Genomic DNA, 14,316 nt, shown 5'->3' on the forward strand with positions numbered 1-14,316 from the left:
TGCGGTGTGTGATGTGGCGATATATATGCGGTGTGTGATATGTGGATGCATTGCAGGGACCTTGCCGGCTACCAAGGAATCTTTGGACGTCGAGCAAACCACGTACTCACTATGATAACCACCGGAGAACTCTTGCTGCAGCACTGAGACGGCGTTGACTCGCGACTGTTCGTTTCGTATGTTGCCGATTTTGGTCAACGCGTTGTCGCACACAGGTGATCACTCACCTTGCAGCTGTGCCCGAAACTGCGATCGAGGAAATCGCGCTTGAACCGCGCATCGGCACCTCCCATTTCCGGCAGACAACGCTTCTGGCGTTTAGCCGCCTCTTCCCAAGCTCTCACCTCCGGGGTAGCAGCTTGTTGTCGGCGTTGTCGCTTTGCCGCCGCTTCCATCGCTCTCGACTCCGTAGTAGCTTGCTGTCGGCGTTGCCGGCGAGCCGCTGCTTCCCGCGCTCTCAAATCTGGCTCCGCTTGGCGTTTTTGCCGCTTTGCCGATGCTTCCCGCGCCCTCAACTCCGGGTCCCCTTGGCGTTTTCGCTGCTTTGCCGATGCTTCCCGCGCCCTCGCCGCCGGAGTAGCTTGCTGTCTGTGTAGACGCTGAGCCGCAGCATGCCGCGCCTTACGTTCGTCCATGGCAGAAAGAGATTGTGGGGTCTGGAACGCGCCATACACAGCAGCGCCATCTCGTGTATAGACGTTGAGCCGCTGCATGCAACGTTTCATCCATGACAGACAGATGGTGTGGCAGTCGATGTGAGCACGGACGACGCCGGACGGACAAGGCTAGACCTCAAGGAGCTTCGCCCCTAAAAGAAGCACTAAATCTTTCTTATTCAAATAGTTCCGAGATTGGCACTGACGAGCCACTTTGTTCAGCCAATGTCAAAAGGCTGATTGTGTGATACCACTTGTTTTGTAACTTCCGTTTTAGAAGCTGTAATCAGAACATACAAAAACAGCAACTTTGGTTTAAGCTTCACAGTAAGAAGCAGCTGTCCTTGAAACAGGCTTCTGAATAACGCAGGGATAGAGTGGACGTCTGAGCGCAGAAATTTGCTCCGTTAGGTACATATAGGGTAAAAGTGAAATTAATATGACTTCCAGAGCGAATGGCTGTTGAAATCACTGCGATGATACTTTCCAGAAGCATGATATCCCATTCGGCAAGAACAAAGAAACCACTTTGCCACAGATAATTCAGGTAAGGTACATTTTATTGAAAAAAAATCTTTTTTATCACAACGAGAGAGATAAAGTCGGTTTCGACAGCAGCGCCCACGAATTGATAGAAGCGCTGAACGCATGCAGCATTCATGCAGCCACGCGAAAATTGTCTCTGTGGAATGTACACGTATGTGACAACAACAATGGTTGGTTAGCGAGGTTCTAGCTAGATGAGTAACTAAACAGACACATTGAGGTGTCCATGGCACGATAGACTCTTCTTCGTCACCTTCGCGGATGATGAGGCTAGAGGCCAAAAATAGATGAAAGAGCTTTCAGTGTAGAAAAACGACAGTTTGGAGATCCGCCGTGATCTGTCTTTGGCAATTGACGTAGGAGGTTCGCGGCATACAATTTTTTAGCAGAATTTTAGCGTGCGACGAGCTGTCTGCAAGGTTTGACAGAACTTCTACTGACCGTCTGATAATGCCTAAATTAAAGAAACCTTATTTTCCCAATAATTATCTCTTTGCCCAATCACTGTGCGCACCACACAAACACACAAAAAGGTAACTGGAACATGAAGAGCACTCTTCAGGAATAACAAACGTAGACGTTGCACCACTATAGCAGTATCCATTGTCCTACTGTGAAATCTGCTTATGGTTCATACCTGCAATGTATCGAATGAACTGATCGGGGGCCGTGTCACGTGGTATGCATGCACAACACTCTGCTTGTGCCATACAAGTATAAGAATATGCAGGTATTAAAACACCATAAGGTGCAGGTGAAGGACCATTGATTTGATATAACACCGACAAAAATCGACCCCCCCCCCCCCCTACCCCTTTGGGTGAATATGTTTCCAAAAGTTCTTCCTGCTTGCTCAACTGTTCGAACAGGTAATGTTTTGACCAATACAAAGTAACATTTGCGTGTGTAATGTGACCTTATTCGTGATAAACAGCGACAAAGGCTGTGAGACATAGAGATTCTTTGCCATATCTTTTAATTTTGAGACGCAATCTCAATATCAATAAGTTTTCCTGAAGCGATTTTGCTACTGTGATCTGCTATGCTGTGCTAGTAGCACAAATTGTGTTGAAGTTCTCAGGTGCTCTTGGGAAAAAGACGAGGCAACATGAAGTTGAAGTCTCTTAACCTTATTAAGCATGCACAAAGAAACGCAATGACTCAACAGTGTGTTGCCAGCCTTTCGTGCGGCGCATCAGAAACAGGGTACAGGCGTTGAATGACATTTGGGTCCTTTTCGCTAATGCGACAAGAGCATGCTTGCACGTGAGACACGGCGCAGTCACAGGGCAATCACAAGAGTACGAATCCGGGCCAAAGCTCGCCCAACACGGCACACGTACCGGGGTTTCCGATTATAGAAATCGCACCAGTTGTAACCACCAACTATGGAAACGTTTATTCTTGGAGGTGGTACGATTCTGCCAGTCACCGGGCGCGCTACTACCACAACCGTCCCACTGTCTCTCGCAGAAGCAGTAATTGTGCGTCGATGCATTGAAGTCATCACGAACTGCGCGAACCGCGGGAGCAGCACTTACACACTACTTGCTCATTCGCCAGCGCTGGTCTTAAGGGTAAGGTTGACTCCTTTCAGAGGGCAGCAGTCGTCGTTAGTTATCTGTAAGTAGGCGAGCACAGCGGATAGTTCTGACGAGCGTAGCACTTGTCACCACGTGGTGAAGTTGACGCAGTCTTGCGCGAAGTGGTGTCGAAAGAGGTGTATTAGAAGCTTGTAGGAAACTCCGCGAGTCTCCGACTGTCGAGAACGGGCCGCCGATTTGGGTCACCACAAGGTTGCTTCCTCTGGAACGCTTGCAATTGCGTAACACGGCGAAAGAACATGAACCGGGTTTCTTACGGCAGTCTTCCCGTCTCAGCGACGCTTTCAGCCATGTATGGCTTGCCAGACATAACGCCTATATGAGGATACATTGCGCCTCTGGGATCGGTTACGTGTTTCCAAGGGCCTTCGCCGCAGCCTCGGCGGTGTGGCTGGCGACACAGGCTGAGCAGCGGGGTGCACTGCCCTTGGCGCTTTGTCAGTACAGCTGCGTGGTGGACACCGCCGTGCAAGACGAAGATGTGGGCGCCGGTTCGTAGGCGCAGCAGGCATTGCTCCTGGCCACCATGCTGGTGCTGGCGGCTGAAGAGTTGGACCGGTGTCGTGAGCTGAACGAGTAGCTCATCTTCAGCCGCTGGCGCATGGAGGAATGGCTGTGAGAGAGAGAGAGAGAGAGAAAAAGAATATGGTATCAGACGAAAGACCCTTCAGCATTTGGGTTGCCTAGTAATAATAACATGCAAGTCAGTCAAGAATGAAAAAGGGACGCCCGTGGCTAATAGTGCCCGCGATGGAAAAGTGTCTGCTACAGACGACGCATACACTATATACTTGCGAGTAAGGCGTAGGTTAAGCAACCTGGAGATGAAGAGGGCATAGTCGCCAGCGAGCTTTTGAACAATGAGTCACGTTCTTCATGACGGCAATACTGAGCGCGTTGTCGTGGCTGCGAAAAACGCGGTGGTAACAAGTGCGAGCTGTTCCTAGAATTAGGCTTACACGTACGGTTACATAATACGCATTTACGCTTGGCTTTTCCTACAACATTAAATAGTAAAAGCCAAACTCATATAATCCGAGCCGATATTATCCGAGTCCACATATACGGAGCAACCATATAAGCCAAATCGCGTAATGATGACGCGTACCACCAAATTTTCGGTGGACGATGACGTCATTTTCTTGCTTAAGAGGTCACGTTTGGCACAATTTCCTGTTATTGCCTGTTTGTCCGAGTATCAAACTGTGGCGTGAACAAAGAAAAACCCGGGCATCTGTTTACTGCTCGAAAGCGCGAAAGCTGGCCGTGTTGAAATTGGTGGGAAGAAAAGGCAAGTATATCTTATAGGCCTAAGAATGTGAACATATTGTCTTTCCCTGTTCTGCCTTCTCGTACTTGGGCCGCAGCATAAGAGCGCGCACATGTGCCAGCTTGTGAGAACGTGCTTAATTAACTGACTCATGTTTGTGAGCAAGATACAACAAATAGGCCGTAGAAAAAATTTGTATAAGCCACCTGGCGTAACTAGAGAGGGTTATGAGCCTACAAAACGATTCTTCGTGCGTAAGAAATTCTGAAGGGAGAAAAAGAAAAAGACTGCTCCCAGTTTTTACGCCCGGGCTGGGCATTCACCTCTTGCTTACCGAATCGTTTAGCGAACAGCGATAAATGGTCTTCTCCTTTCCTTTCACATTTTTTTTTTCATCTCAGCACTTCACATAATCACCCCTGAACTATAAGCTGGGGAGCTGAAGGCATCACTGCATTTTACGCGTCACCGACATTTTCCAAGAACTATCGAAATAGTTGCGCTCACAAGACTGATGATGTGAGAGCGCAGCGGACAGCACGCTCCTAGTAGCGCAGGCACAGTTAACTTACAAGTTGCGCCTAATATAGTTTATGCGCTGAGCACTCACTTAGTAGATTTATCTTAGGCAAGACTACCAAGAAAGGAATACAAGAAAGAAAAGGTATCATACTCATTCTCTCTTGCGACAAAAGCAATGAACTTCTCTTCCCTTACGCTCAGCCGTAAATTCTCCGCTAATTTTTCTCTTCTGGAGGCAAGTACATGATCTTTTTCCTCAAGGGTGACAGTTTTTTTTTTCTAGCTCTAATGCTTCTCGGAAATAAGCTGTGGGACACCGCCGACTTTGTTTTTAGCATTGGCCTTGATGAATTGAACTTTACTGGAAATGTTAATTAAACTACGCCGCTACTAAAGGTATACAATGAATCGCGTGATATTCTGTTACCTTGGCGACGGAATATCGCTACGCAGAACATATAAGGCGACGACGCAAGAAAATAAACTACCGACGCTGGCACATAACGAATGTTCCATCGCTACATGTTGCTGAAACAGAGTATACATTATCATTAATAACATTTAATTATGCTATCAAGAATTGAAATGCTGACAAACATTGCAACGCTTCTTTTACCTGCTTCATTCAAACTTGTTTTATTTCTCTTCCGCTGTCCCTGCCCCGTGAATGTGAACGCACTCATTTATTTCAATACGAAGTCTTATCAAGCGACGCCGTGTTTTTCCTTGCACTTTTGGAAGTACATAGCATTGAGGACTGTCTATAGGTACCGGAAAATTAATTAGGGCTCACTCATTTATCGTCTCATTTTACATACGCCTAGTACTTGCAGTTAACTCAGAGTGTTGCAAGATATTGCTGGCTATTGCGCACTGGTGATAATATCTCTGCTATCTCAGATGCGTCATGCGCATATACTATGAACGTTCCCAAACAAATAAACAATAAAGATAATACATCAGACTCGCCCTGTACAATATACACCAGGACCATACAACTTACCATATTGCTTGAACCAGCAAGATTTCACAACACTCTGAGTAAAGCTTATGTTCCAAGTAAGCAGTATAGTTGTATGGTCCTATAGTGTATATTGTACAGGGCGAGTCTGATGTATTATCTTTCTTGTTTATTTGTTTGGGAACGTTCATAGTATATGCGCACGACGCAGCTGAAATAGCACAGATATTATCACCAGTGCGCAATAGCCAATTGAAAAAAAAAATTGAGCGGATTCTTTGGACGACAAGAGTTAAAGATCGCAGACGCATAGATCGGCCACTTACATCTCCATATCTTCTCTAATCACGCTCTGGAATGCTGAGGTCACGTGATAGCGTGCAGGGAAAGAGGAAAGAGAGAGAGAGAGAGAGGAAGAAAGAAAAGAGCAGTTGTTAGTGAAAGCTCATTTCTTATTCCTGTGACGTCAGTACAAAGCAGCAAACTTGCTGGAAGGTGACTACTGACTTTTTTTTTCCCCGGAAATCGGAGTGAGGGTTCTAATTCATTAAAAAAAGATTTCATTTCCAAATTCAGAATTAAAAAAAAAACTTCGTCGGTCGGTGGTTTGCTGCGATAAAAATTGAACTCTAGTAATTTGTACAATAATAACTAAGTGCTGTTTCTACGTTTGAAGAAGACACTCTGTGTAACCCTGTATAAATGTGACAGCACATCCACGTGTTGCTCCTGTCACGACATCTACAGGCAGCAATTTATTGTAAATTCTTTGCGTTTCACCAGGTTACTGCGGAGATGCTTGCCCTTTGTTTCGCAATATTATTAGCGTTATAACCACTTCCAAATATGCGTCTTTTCTTGTTATTGCGTGTTAACAAACGAGTTACGCAAGTTTATAGGAAGTTTCAGGACTAACTATAGAGCAGCGTCTCATTCCCACTAATAGAAAAAAAAATCGTAACACGCTTCATCTCAAGAAATTATGCCATATATATATATATATATATATATATATATATATATATTTAAACTCAGTGAGTTATTCGCCCTCTACGAAGGCCTGATGACATGTACATGTTAGGCACGACAGACAAGTGCGGCAATCAACACGTCTTAACTCATGGCAGGAAAAGCAGAAGCGTTGCAAAGGAAGTGCAGCATTACGAATGTCGCATGCATGCGCAATGTTCCCGAATAAATAATGATGTCCGGAAAGTAAATTGCGATGCAGTGCAAATATTCGCCGGAAAAAGATGGCTCTCGCGCAGTTCTTTTCAGTAACAAAACTGGCAACAGCGAAAAAGAAAAGAAGCAGGTATCTACACGTAATAAGAAATTGCCGCCATAGCACAGGCTTGGGTAGCACACAACACTCGCAAAACATGGGTTGGTACACGACTTGCAAGAAACTATTAGATTGTGGTCCCTAGCCCAGACTACACGGAGTAAAAGAGACAGGAGCGCAAGCATCCGCATCTCGGTATGCATTTGGCGCGTCCAACTAATATTCCGGTGACGCGCTGTGCGTAGCTTAGCACTGCGTTCTTTTAAACCGCTTAATCCTTACACCACTATAGCCTCATTAAACGCTAGCTGTTAGCACTAAATAGATCCTATCCTGTTAAACAGCCCTGGGCAAGATGTAATGAAGACAAGTACAGTAAAAGCTTGCCGATGCCATGAGACCCAGATGAACTCGCTTTAAACATCGAAATGCGTCAGTTCGTTAGGTTCAGCTGAAAAAATAGCGACAGGTACGTCATGGTCGCGCTGGGAGCTCACAGTATTGGTATTGCCCTCAATGCTTGCAGATACAGGTGCCGCTCTGCGCGGCTGCTGTTATAAATGTACCTCCACACTTGCGGTGAAAACGCGCGCGCAAAGCCGCAAGCAGCAAAAAGCGCCAGCATTGACATGGCCGCACTTGCGGACGTCCTTGTCTCCACGGCACTCGCGTGACAGACTCGATTTCAGTTTCAATCATTGCGGCTGTGATCAGCAATGCTGAGAGAGGGCGGTAGTTCCTTCGGGCATTTGCCCACGCGAATGAATCCGCAGCTTCTCATTGGTGTCCCCAATCGGCAGCGAGCGACGTACATGCCCCCAAAATAGCTCGATATCTCCGAGACCCACTGGCTTCGCAGCACAGAAAATTTGCCGCTCGCCTGTTCTCGCAGCGTCCTTTCTGCCGCGTGCGTTTTTACCATTATATAGTGCGGACGGTACCTTAAGGGTGCTATGCTATATTTGAACGCCCCTCATGTGTTGCTCCACCAAGCTTGAATAGGCAGGGGATCGAGCACTGGCCAGGAGGCTCTGCGGAAGTTTGAGTGTGCAACTAAAATATGCTGCTGCCATCCGGTAGTGGTTACAGAAATGGCACGACATTCTGAACGATAACAGACGTGTTGCACGTTTTGTTTAGCCTGCTACGTCAAGCCAAGCACCGTACATGTCCACGCACGTTGCGAGGAGCAACAGAAAGCGTATAAAACAGTAACAACATAAGTGATCTCATGGTAGTCGCTTATAATGCCTGCTCGTTTCTGGAAAGTAATCTCGAAGACTCGAATGTGACATCATGTGAATGCTTCGTTGATGGAACGTTTTTTTTTTTTAAAGCCGAAGTGACGAATTTGAGCATTTAGGAAATACGAGACATCTGAGCAGTGCCCCTTTAATATATCTGCTGCCTTAAGAAAGCAGAAAAAAAGAAAGAAAACAAAGAGAAAATGTGTGTGTGCGTTGGGGGTACCTATTTCCTGGCATCTTGATGCGCCTTTTCTTTATTTGCTCATCGTTCGAATAGAGCGTTTCTATTTGTGCATCACGGTATAACACTAGTGTGCACTTCTGTACAAAATATTCATATAAATGCGACTCTTTCTTTTACAGTGCTTGATCGGAGCGAATTGGGGTCTATGTTATAAGCGAACAAGCAGATGAAAGTAAATGAAAGAAAATCCCGCAGAAACTCCAGTGGAGTTCTGTAAGTATGCGCAAGTATTGTGCCACTTACTCATCTCCACGCAGCCCGGTGTCATTCTCAATCTTATCAAGCTTGATCGGACCATTATGAACACTTATCAACCCTTATCGGTCGTTATCAACCTTATCAGACTACATCCGACCCTTATCAACCCTTATCAGTCCTTATCACAATTGCTCCGACCATTATAAGCCATTACGCTCTTTCGCACCTTATCCATCCACGCCGCACCATTATCAACCTTGATGAGACCCATAAAACCCTTCATCACTCCTTACCATCCCTATGAACTCATCGATTGGTTATCTCCTTGTGTTGCGCGACGCGAAGCGCATGAGCCCTCAGTGATCGCTGGCATTTCGATCGGTTAAGGAACGCCCCAACGGAAGGTGCATCATGCGACCACCGAAACGCATTGGGATGTGGCGTGTTTGGCATTAAATTTCCGCAAAGGCGGAATTTTCCTAATATCTACAATGCTCCAAGTCGGTTCTACATGTGGTCCTAGAGATGGCTTTTATTCCACCATCACCAAATCTTTCAAGAAAGCCTTCATGGAAACTGTGCTCCTTTGACATTTGTTTTGTCCCGCCAGTAGAATACATTCGTAGGGTTCAGATATATTCACCTTTAGGCAAGTGGGTAAGACACTCGGCTTCTTAGCATGGGTTCGTGGGTTCAAAACTCACCACCACCAGCGTTCTTCCTTTCAAATTTGTTTTGTTTATTGATTAATTTCTTTATAGCGATTCGTCTTACGTGACGAACGGACAGGTTTCCTCGTTGGGTAGACATAGAATTGCTTACGCATTTAAGAGAGATTATTAATAAATATGTAATCATGTCACCGAGGAGCAAGATCAAATGGTGGCTACGTTGAAGGTGTACTCATCCTGCTCAGCGGTCCTATCAGGAACTGATAAGTAATCCACATCACAGCTTGTGTCCTAGGGCCAGATATTGTAAGTAGCGCCTCCTGTTTCCTCCCATCGGGAATATTGCGGGTGAGCTCGCTCCAATTCAAAGAACTGCTAACGCTCTTCAGTTCTTAAAGTAAACGGCTATTCGACAAAGAAAAATGAAGTATTCGGGATTCGCGCTGCAATCAGCTGTGTTCCGGGTAATGAAAGCAGATAGTTTAACTGTCCCAGTGAGCTAGCCGTCCTACAGAAACATCGTCTGCTATCATGGTTCTTGCGAAACGAAATTACTGACCCAAATGGGCAGTGAATAGACCAGATCTAAGGATTATTTAACTTTTAAAAAGAGGGGCTGAGCACTGAAAAAAGCTACAAAACAAAGTGGTCGGGCGAAGAGCAGGTTAGGCACTATAGGGACTTAAGCAGGCAAGAAGTGCATAGAGCTCCTCTATTTGGCAGCTCATGGTAAAATACAAAAGAGCGAAGAAACAGAAAACGCGAAAGAAAAAGAAAAACTACAAAGTGAAATGAAGCGTATTGTAGACCGACTTACCACATCAGGTAGACGGTGACAGCGACGAATATCACGAAGGCAGAACCCACTGAGATCATGGCGTACATCCAGAAGCTGTATTCATTGTCGTCTGAAACGGGAGGACAGGCGACATGCGAATGAATATGTGACGCACGTCTGTTGCCCCGTTTAACATTTTACTTCTACGAAAGATTTATTTTCTTAATTCGTTTGTTCTCTCTGATCTTCCACGGCTGCCCCATTCAACACGATACCTGCACGATTGCTTCTGCTTTATTTTTTTTTTTCATTTTTGTGAAGTTCTCAGCACTATTTCTCAACGAAAAACGCGACGTCCTTGCAGGAAAGTGGCACCTAGTCTCGGTGCTGTCGGAGAAACCTTATTGGATAGAGTAGATGCGTCGCAGTGTCGTTCTTTCAGCGTCTGGGCTCACTGCTACGCTTGGTGCGCTCTATCTTTTAAAACGTAAATTTTGAGAAGTATAACTCAGATATTTCCTGCAGGTATTCTCTGAATATTTCAACACCGTGCTTAAAAGTTCAGGTTTTGATTCTCTCACGAAAACAACATATTCCTTCGAGCGAATATACAAAAGCGGCAGTAAGCAAGCAAGCAAGCAAGCAATCAAGCAAAGAACAAAGAAAATATGTTAATGAATAAAATGAATGAACGAAGAAAATATGTAACAAATGAATGTAGTATTTATTATTATTATGTTTTTTGATATTATATTTTGCAATTTTAGGTTTCGATTTTGTCCTGAAAAGGAAGTAGTCCTTCAAAGAAATGCGTAGAAAGCAAGCGAAGAAACAAACGAACGAACAAAAAATACGCCGCAGTGTTTTTTTTTTCTGCATGGCTAAAATCTTGATAAGCTGTACACTAAAAACACGCCAATCAGTTGAATACCTTTTTCGAGCGAGAATTTTCTGAATAAATTTCTCAAGTATCAGCATCGATACGCATGCTTACTTCGTAATCGTAACAATGGCTGCGCTCCACCGTCAATTTGCATTTCCTCTTGTCGTTGTCTAAGGTATGCTAACTTTCCCGAGAACTTAGGAATACAATAAGCCTTCGTTCAGACAACGGAAGCCGATGCATTATGTCAATTTTAGCGAGAAGACAAGAACAAAGAAGAAGCAATAGCGAAAGAAGAACGATAGCGACGCCGCAAATGACAAGTTGCCAGCTTAGTGGCTCCAGACCCGTCTGGACCAGTTATGATTGCCAGCTTATTCACTGAGTGCTGGGGTGAAGAAGAAAAAAAAACTGTCCGTGGCATGTGCACAAACGCCCACACAGCAAACTCGTAAGCAACGATAAAACCGCATCTTCTAGCACTCGACGTCTTCAGTGCTCTCATTAGAGTCTCTCAATCCAAAGCCGACCATTTTCATTTTCTTCAGATTGTTTACGGTGCCAGCGAACTCCCACAAAGGATTCCTAAGAAGATGAAGTAAGCAAACGCTGGTTTTATCAAAAGTAAAAAAAAAAACTTTTTTTTTCTTTCTTTATGGTGGATTTCCAATCAAGCACTCGTACTAAATCAAATCAAAATTATCCCCTCACATCTGTCTCTTTGGGAGCTGGCAAATTAGAATAAAAGTTCTCGCAGCTTACGCCTTGTATGACTCGTGGAAAATGTAAATCCGGTTGATTCAGCAGTACGGTTAAGGCTGCGCAGATGATTATTCTGGAGACGCACACCTGTATAGTGTAAAGAAAAACCGCGCTCAGGAGGACCGCGGATTGTTGCCATTAGAGCGGGGTTATCTTAACTAAGGCGTATAACTCAACACACGACTGTTCTTGCATTTCGCCTCGAATAAAAAATACTGTCGTTATGTTCGGTAATCGCATTTTAATAAACTTCCGAGTCGCGAGTTCAGCGCTTATTCCGTCACTTCCTTAGCTCTTATCTCCGTGTCGTTGTTGCGTTTTTTACTCAAGATGAAGTTAAACCAACTCTCCCAAATGTCAGTGTTGTTAAAAATCTGTAATTGGCTCCGAAACTTCGTTCTCAGGAGCGCTAACGCATAACTGCAAAGCCACAGTGCAGGCTGTGTTGGACGTACTATATATTATATGCACAAACAAATTCTTTGCAGTATCCCGTAAGCCAGGAAGACATAGATTCGGTAAAAGTGACTAGATTTCCTATAACGGAGATGAAAGGATTCCTTTTTCTGTGCGGGATGTTCACGCAATGCTTCAGTGAAGAAAACTTCACCTTTTCGGCCTACGGAAGTAATGTAGACGGCCTACTGCTATTTGCATATGATCATTTCATCTGGTTTCGCAAACGGCAGTGCGTGAGGGTCTCCTTCCTTTCTTTTTTCTTTTTTTTTAGCTTTTTAGCCACGAGCCTGGCTTTTGCTCCAATTAGCTCTTCAGAAAGGCGCAATGCCAAGGGACGAAAGACTTACTCATTCACTTTGAATTTAGCGCAGGAATTCCGGCTACGAAGCCAGCACAGAGGCAAGAGAAAAGAGTGAATATGCAAATTTCAACGTTAGGCTTAGACACACCATGTCACCTTCCGGGTGGTTAGCAATGTTCCCGCTACCCAGTGTTCCCTTTCTTCGATGGGGCGTTTTTGCTTTACAAAGATGGAAGACGTTGGTCAGAACTAATCCTATGCAATATAACTACCGTGCCTCTAATAGAACCAGGTAATAGTGTCACATGACCACATGCATCGAATGAACGCCTCAAGGTCGCAAAACGTTTGCCTCAGCTGCTAATTTCGACTTTATCAACTGCCACCAATACAAGCTGTTCTCTGGCTACCCGCAGGCCAAGAAAAGCATTTTTTTTTCGCTTACATTATTAATGTGCAAACAGCTTGAGAGCGGGGGAGGGCGGGGGGGGGGGGGGGGGGGCTTGCCCTGTTGAGAGTACACCACCCCGTCCGCAGGAACGACGGTCACAACACAAACATTTATGTTAGAGCAAAAGGCATGGCAACGTTCATTCCTATAACAAGGGGGTAGCATAATACAGCAGAGAAGAAACTTGCTTCCCTCGATGGAAAAGGTGGGAGAGAGGGCAGGCGCGTTTCCCGCAATAAGGGATAAAAGGAGGCCGCCATTTATCAGGGCGCCACCGAGTGCTCGAAGAAGGGCGAGACACAGCGAATGAGTATACGGGGTATACAGCGCGCGCGAACGGGCAGAATGTATGCGTGGCCAACATTCTCGCGCGCCCGGGGCTGATAAATCTCCACATTCTCCGGCCGCGACCGTGAACAACGAAGGCAGAGGCTTAGCTGCGATGGCATTCGGCCGCGAGGCTGCCGCCCGTGCCTTGGCACCAGACGCCAACCTCCGTACGTCACAGTCGCGCCTTCTGTAGTATATCTTATATGCGTTTGTCCGTTTCGCTTTTTCTGTGCCGAGTTGCGCCACACGTTTCTTTCTGCCTCTTCACCAGTTGCTCGTGGCGTTGGTCGGCGCGGGATCCTCGCACCGACTGAACGATACAAACAGGGGGGGGGGGGGGGGGGCGTACCGTGAAGTACGAGTCGCAGTGGCCCCCGAACCCCTCCCCGTGCCCCCTACGCCCCCCTTCAGGCCGAATGCCGCCCCAGGGAGACATTTGAGCAGAGCGCACGGCAACTCGCACGTGCCACGTATATATAGCATAACGAATAAATGCCGCCGCGCGTATCCCTCGTCCGCTCTCGTGACAGGATAAACGGCGGCAGTGGGCCCTCGGTTTCGATGGGCACGACCCACTCACTCTGCGTCAGACGGGAAGGAAGGGAAAGGGGCAACGCCACCGTGCTAGAGTGTAACCGTGCGCCCCCGTCGTGCACGCTACACCCCAGCGAAGTCGCGCGTAATCAAATTTGACCGCTTCCGCGCCGGCGTCGCTAATTCGGTGCACTGCTTAGGAGGCTGAGGCACGCCGCGTCCAATAACGAGAGCCCGTGTTTTTGTGTTGAATGTAATACAAGTCCTTCGAGCCGTCTGTGCTTTCCTTTTCTCAGACGAGCCTATAAAATGGCACCCTTTCTCGAAGGTTTCGAGGCCAGAACGCACAAGTGTGGCTGGACTTCTATGGCCTTCCGGGAATTGCAGAATTGTTGAGAACGAGTGTTTCGCGATCGGAAACTTTAGACGTCTTGGTGATTAATATAAGGCTTCTAGCACGGGCTGAAGCAAAGTATGGTCAACAGCGCAGTGACGTATAAGCATTTCATAAAGGCAGTACCTGTCTCTCCAGTAAACAGCTAGCGTCTTCTTTTTTTCTTTTTTTTTCTGTGTGTGCGTGCGTGGGTGTAAACATATTTGTCTCTCACTGATAT

At 46.1% G+C, this 14,316-nt stretch overlaps 1 protein-coding gene across 1 annotated transcript in view; it reads right to left on the reverse strand.

The window, feature by feature from the left end:
- Window positions 1-1,198: 1,198 nt before the first annotated feature.
- Window positions 1,199-14,316, reverse strand: part of LOC119456938 (thrombospondin type-1 domain-containing protein 7A-like) — a 197,922-nt gene continuing 184,804 nt past the window's right edge. Inside the window, exons 22-23 of the mRNA XM_037718757.2 lie at window positions 10,022-10,112; window positions 1,199-3,419 (exon numbers count right to left, since the gene is read on the reverse strand). Coding sequence (XP_037574685.1) covers window positions 3,245-3,419; window positions 10,022-10,112 — 266 coding nt within the window. The 3' untranslated portion in view covers window positions 1,199-3,244. The remainder of the gene's footprint in view (window positions 3,420-10,021; window positions 10,113-14,316) is intronic.

This window comes from Dermacentor silvarum, chromosome 6 (genome assembly GCF_013339745.2).
Source record: "Dermacentor silvarum isolate Dsil-2018 chromosome 6, BIME_Dsil_1.4, whole genome shotgun sequence".
NCBI lineage: Eukaryota > Metazoa > Arthropoda > Arachnida > Ixodida > Ixodidae > Dermacentor > Dermacentor silvarum.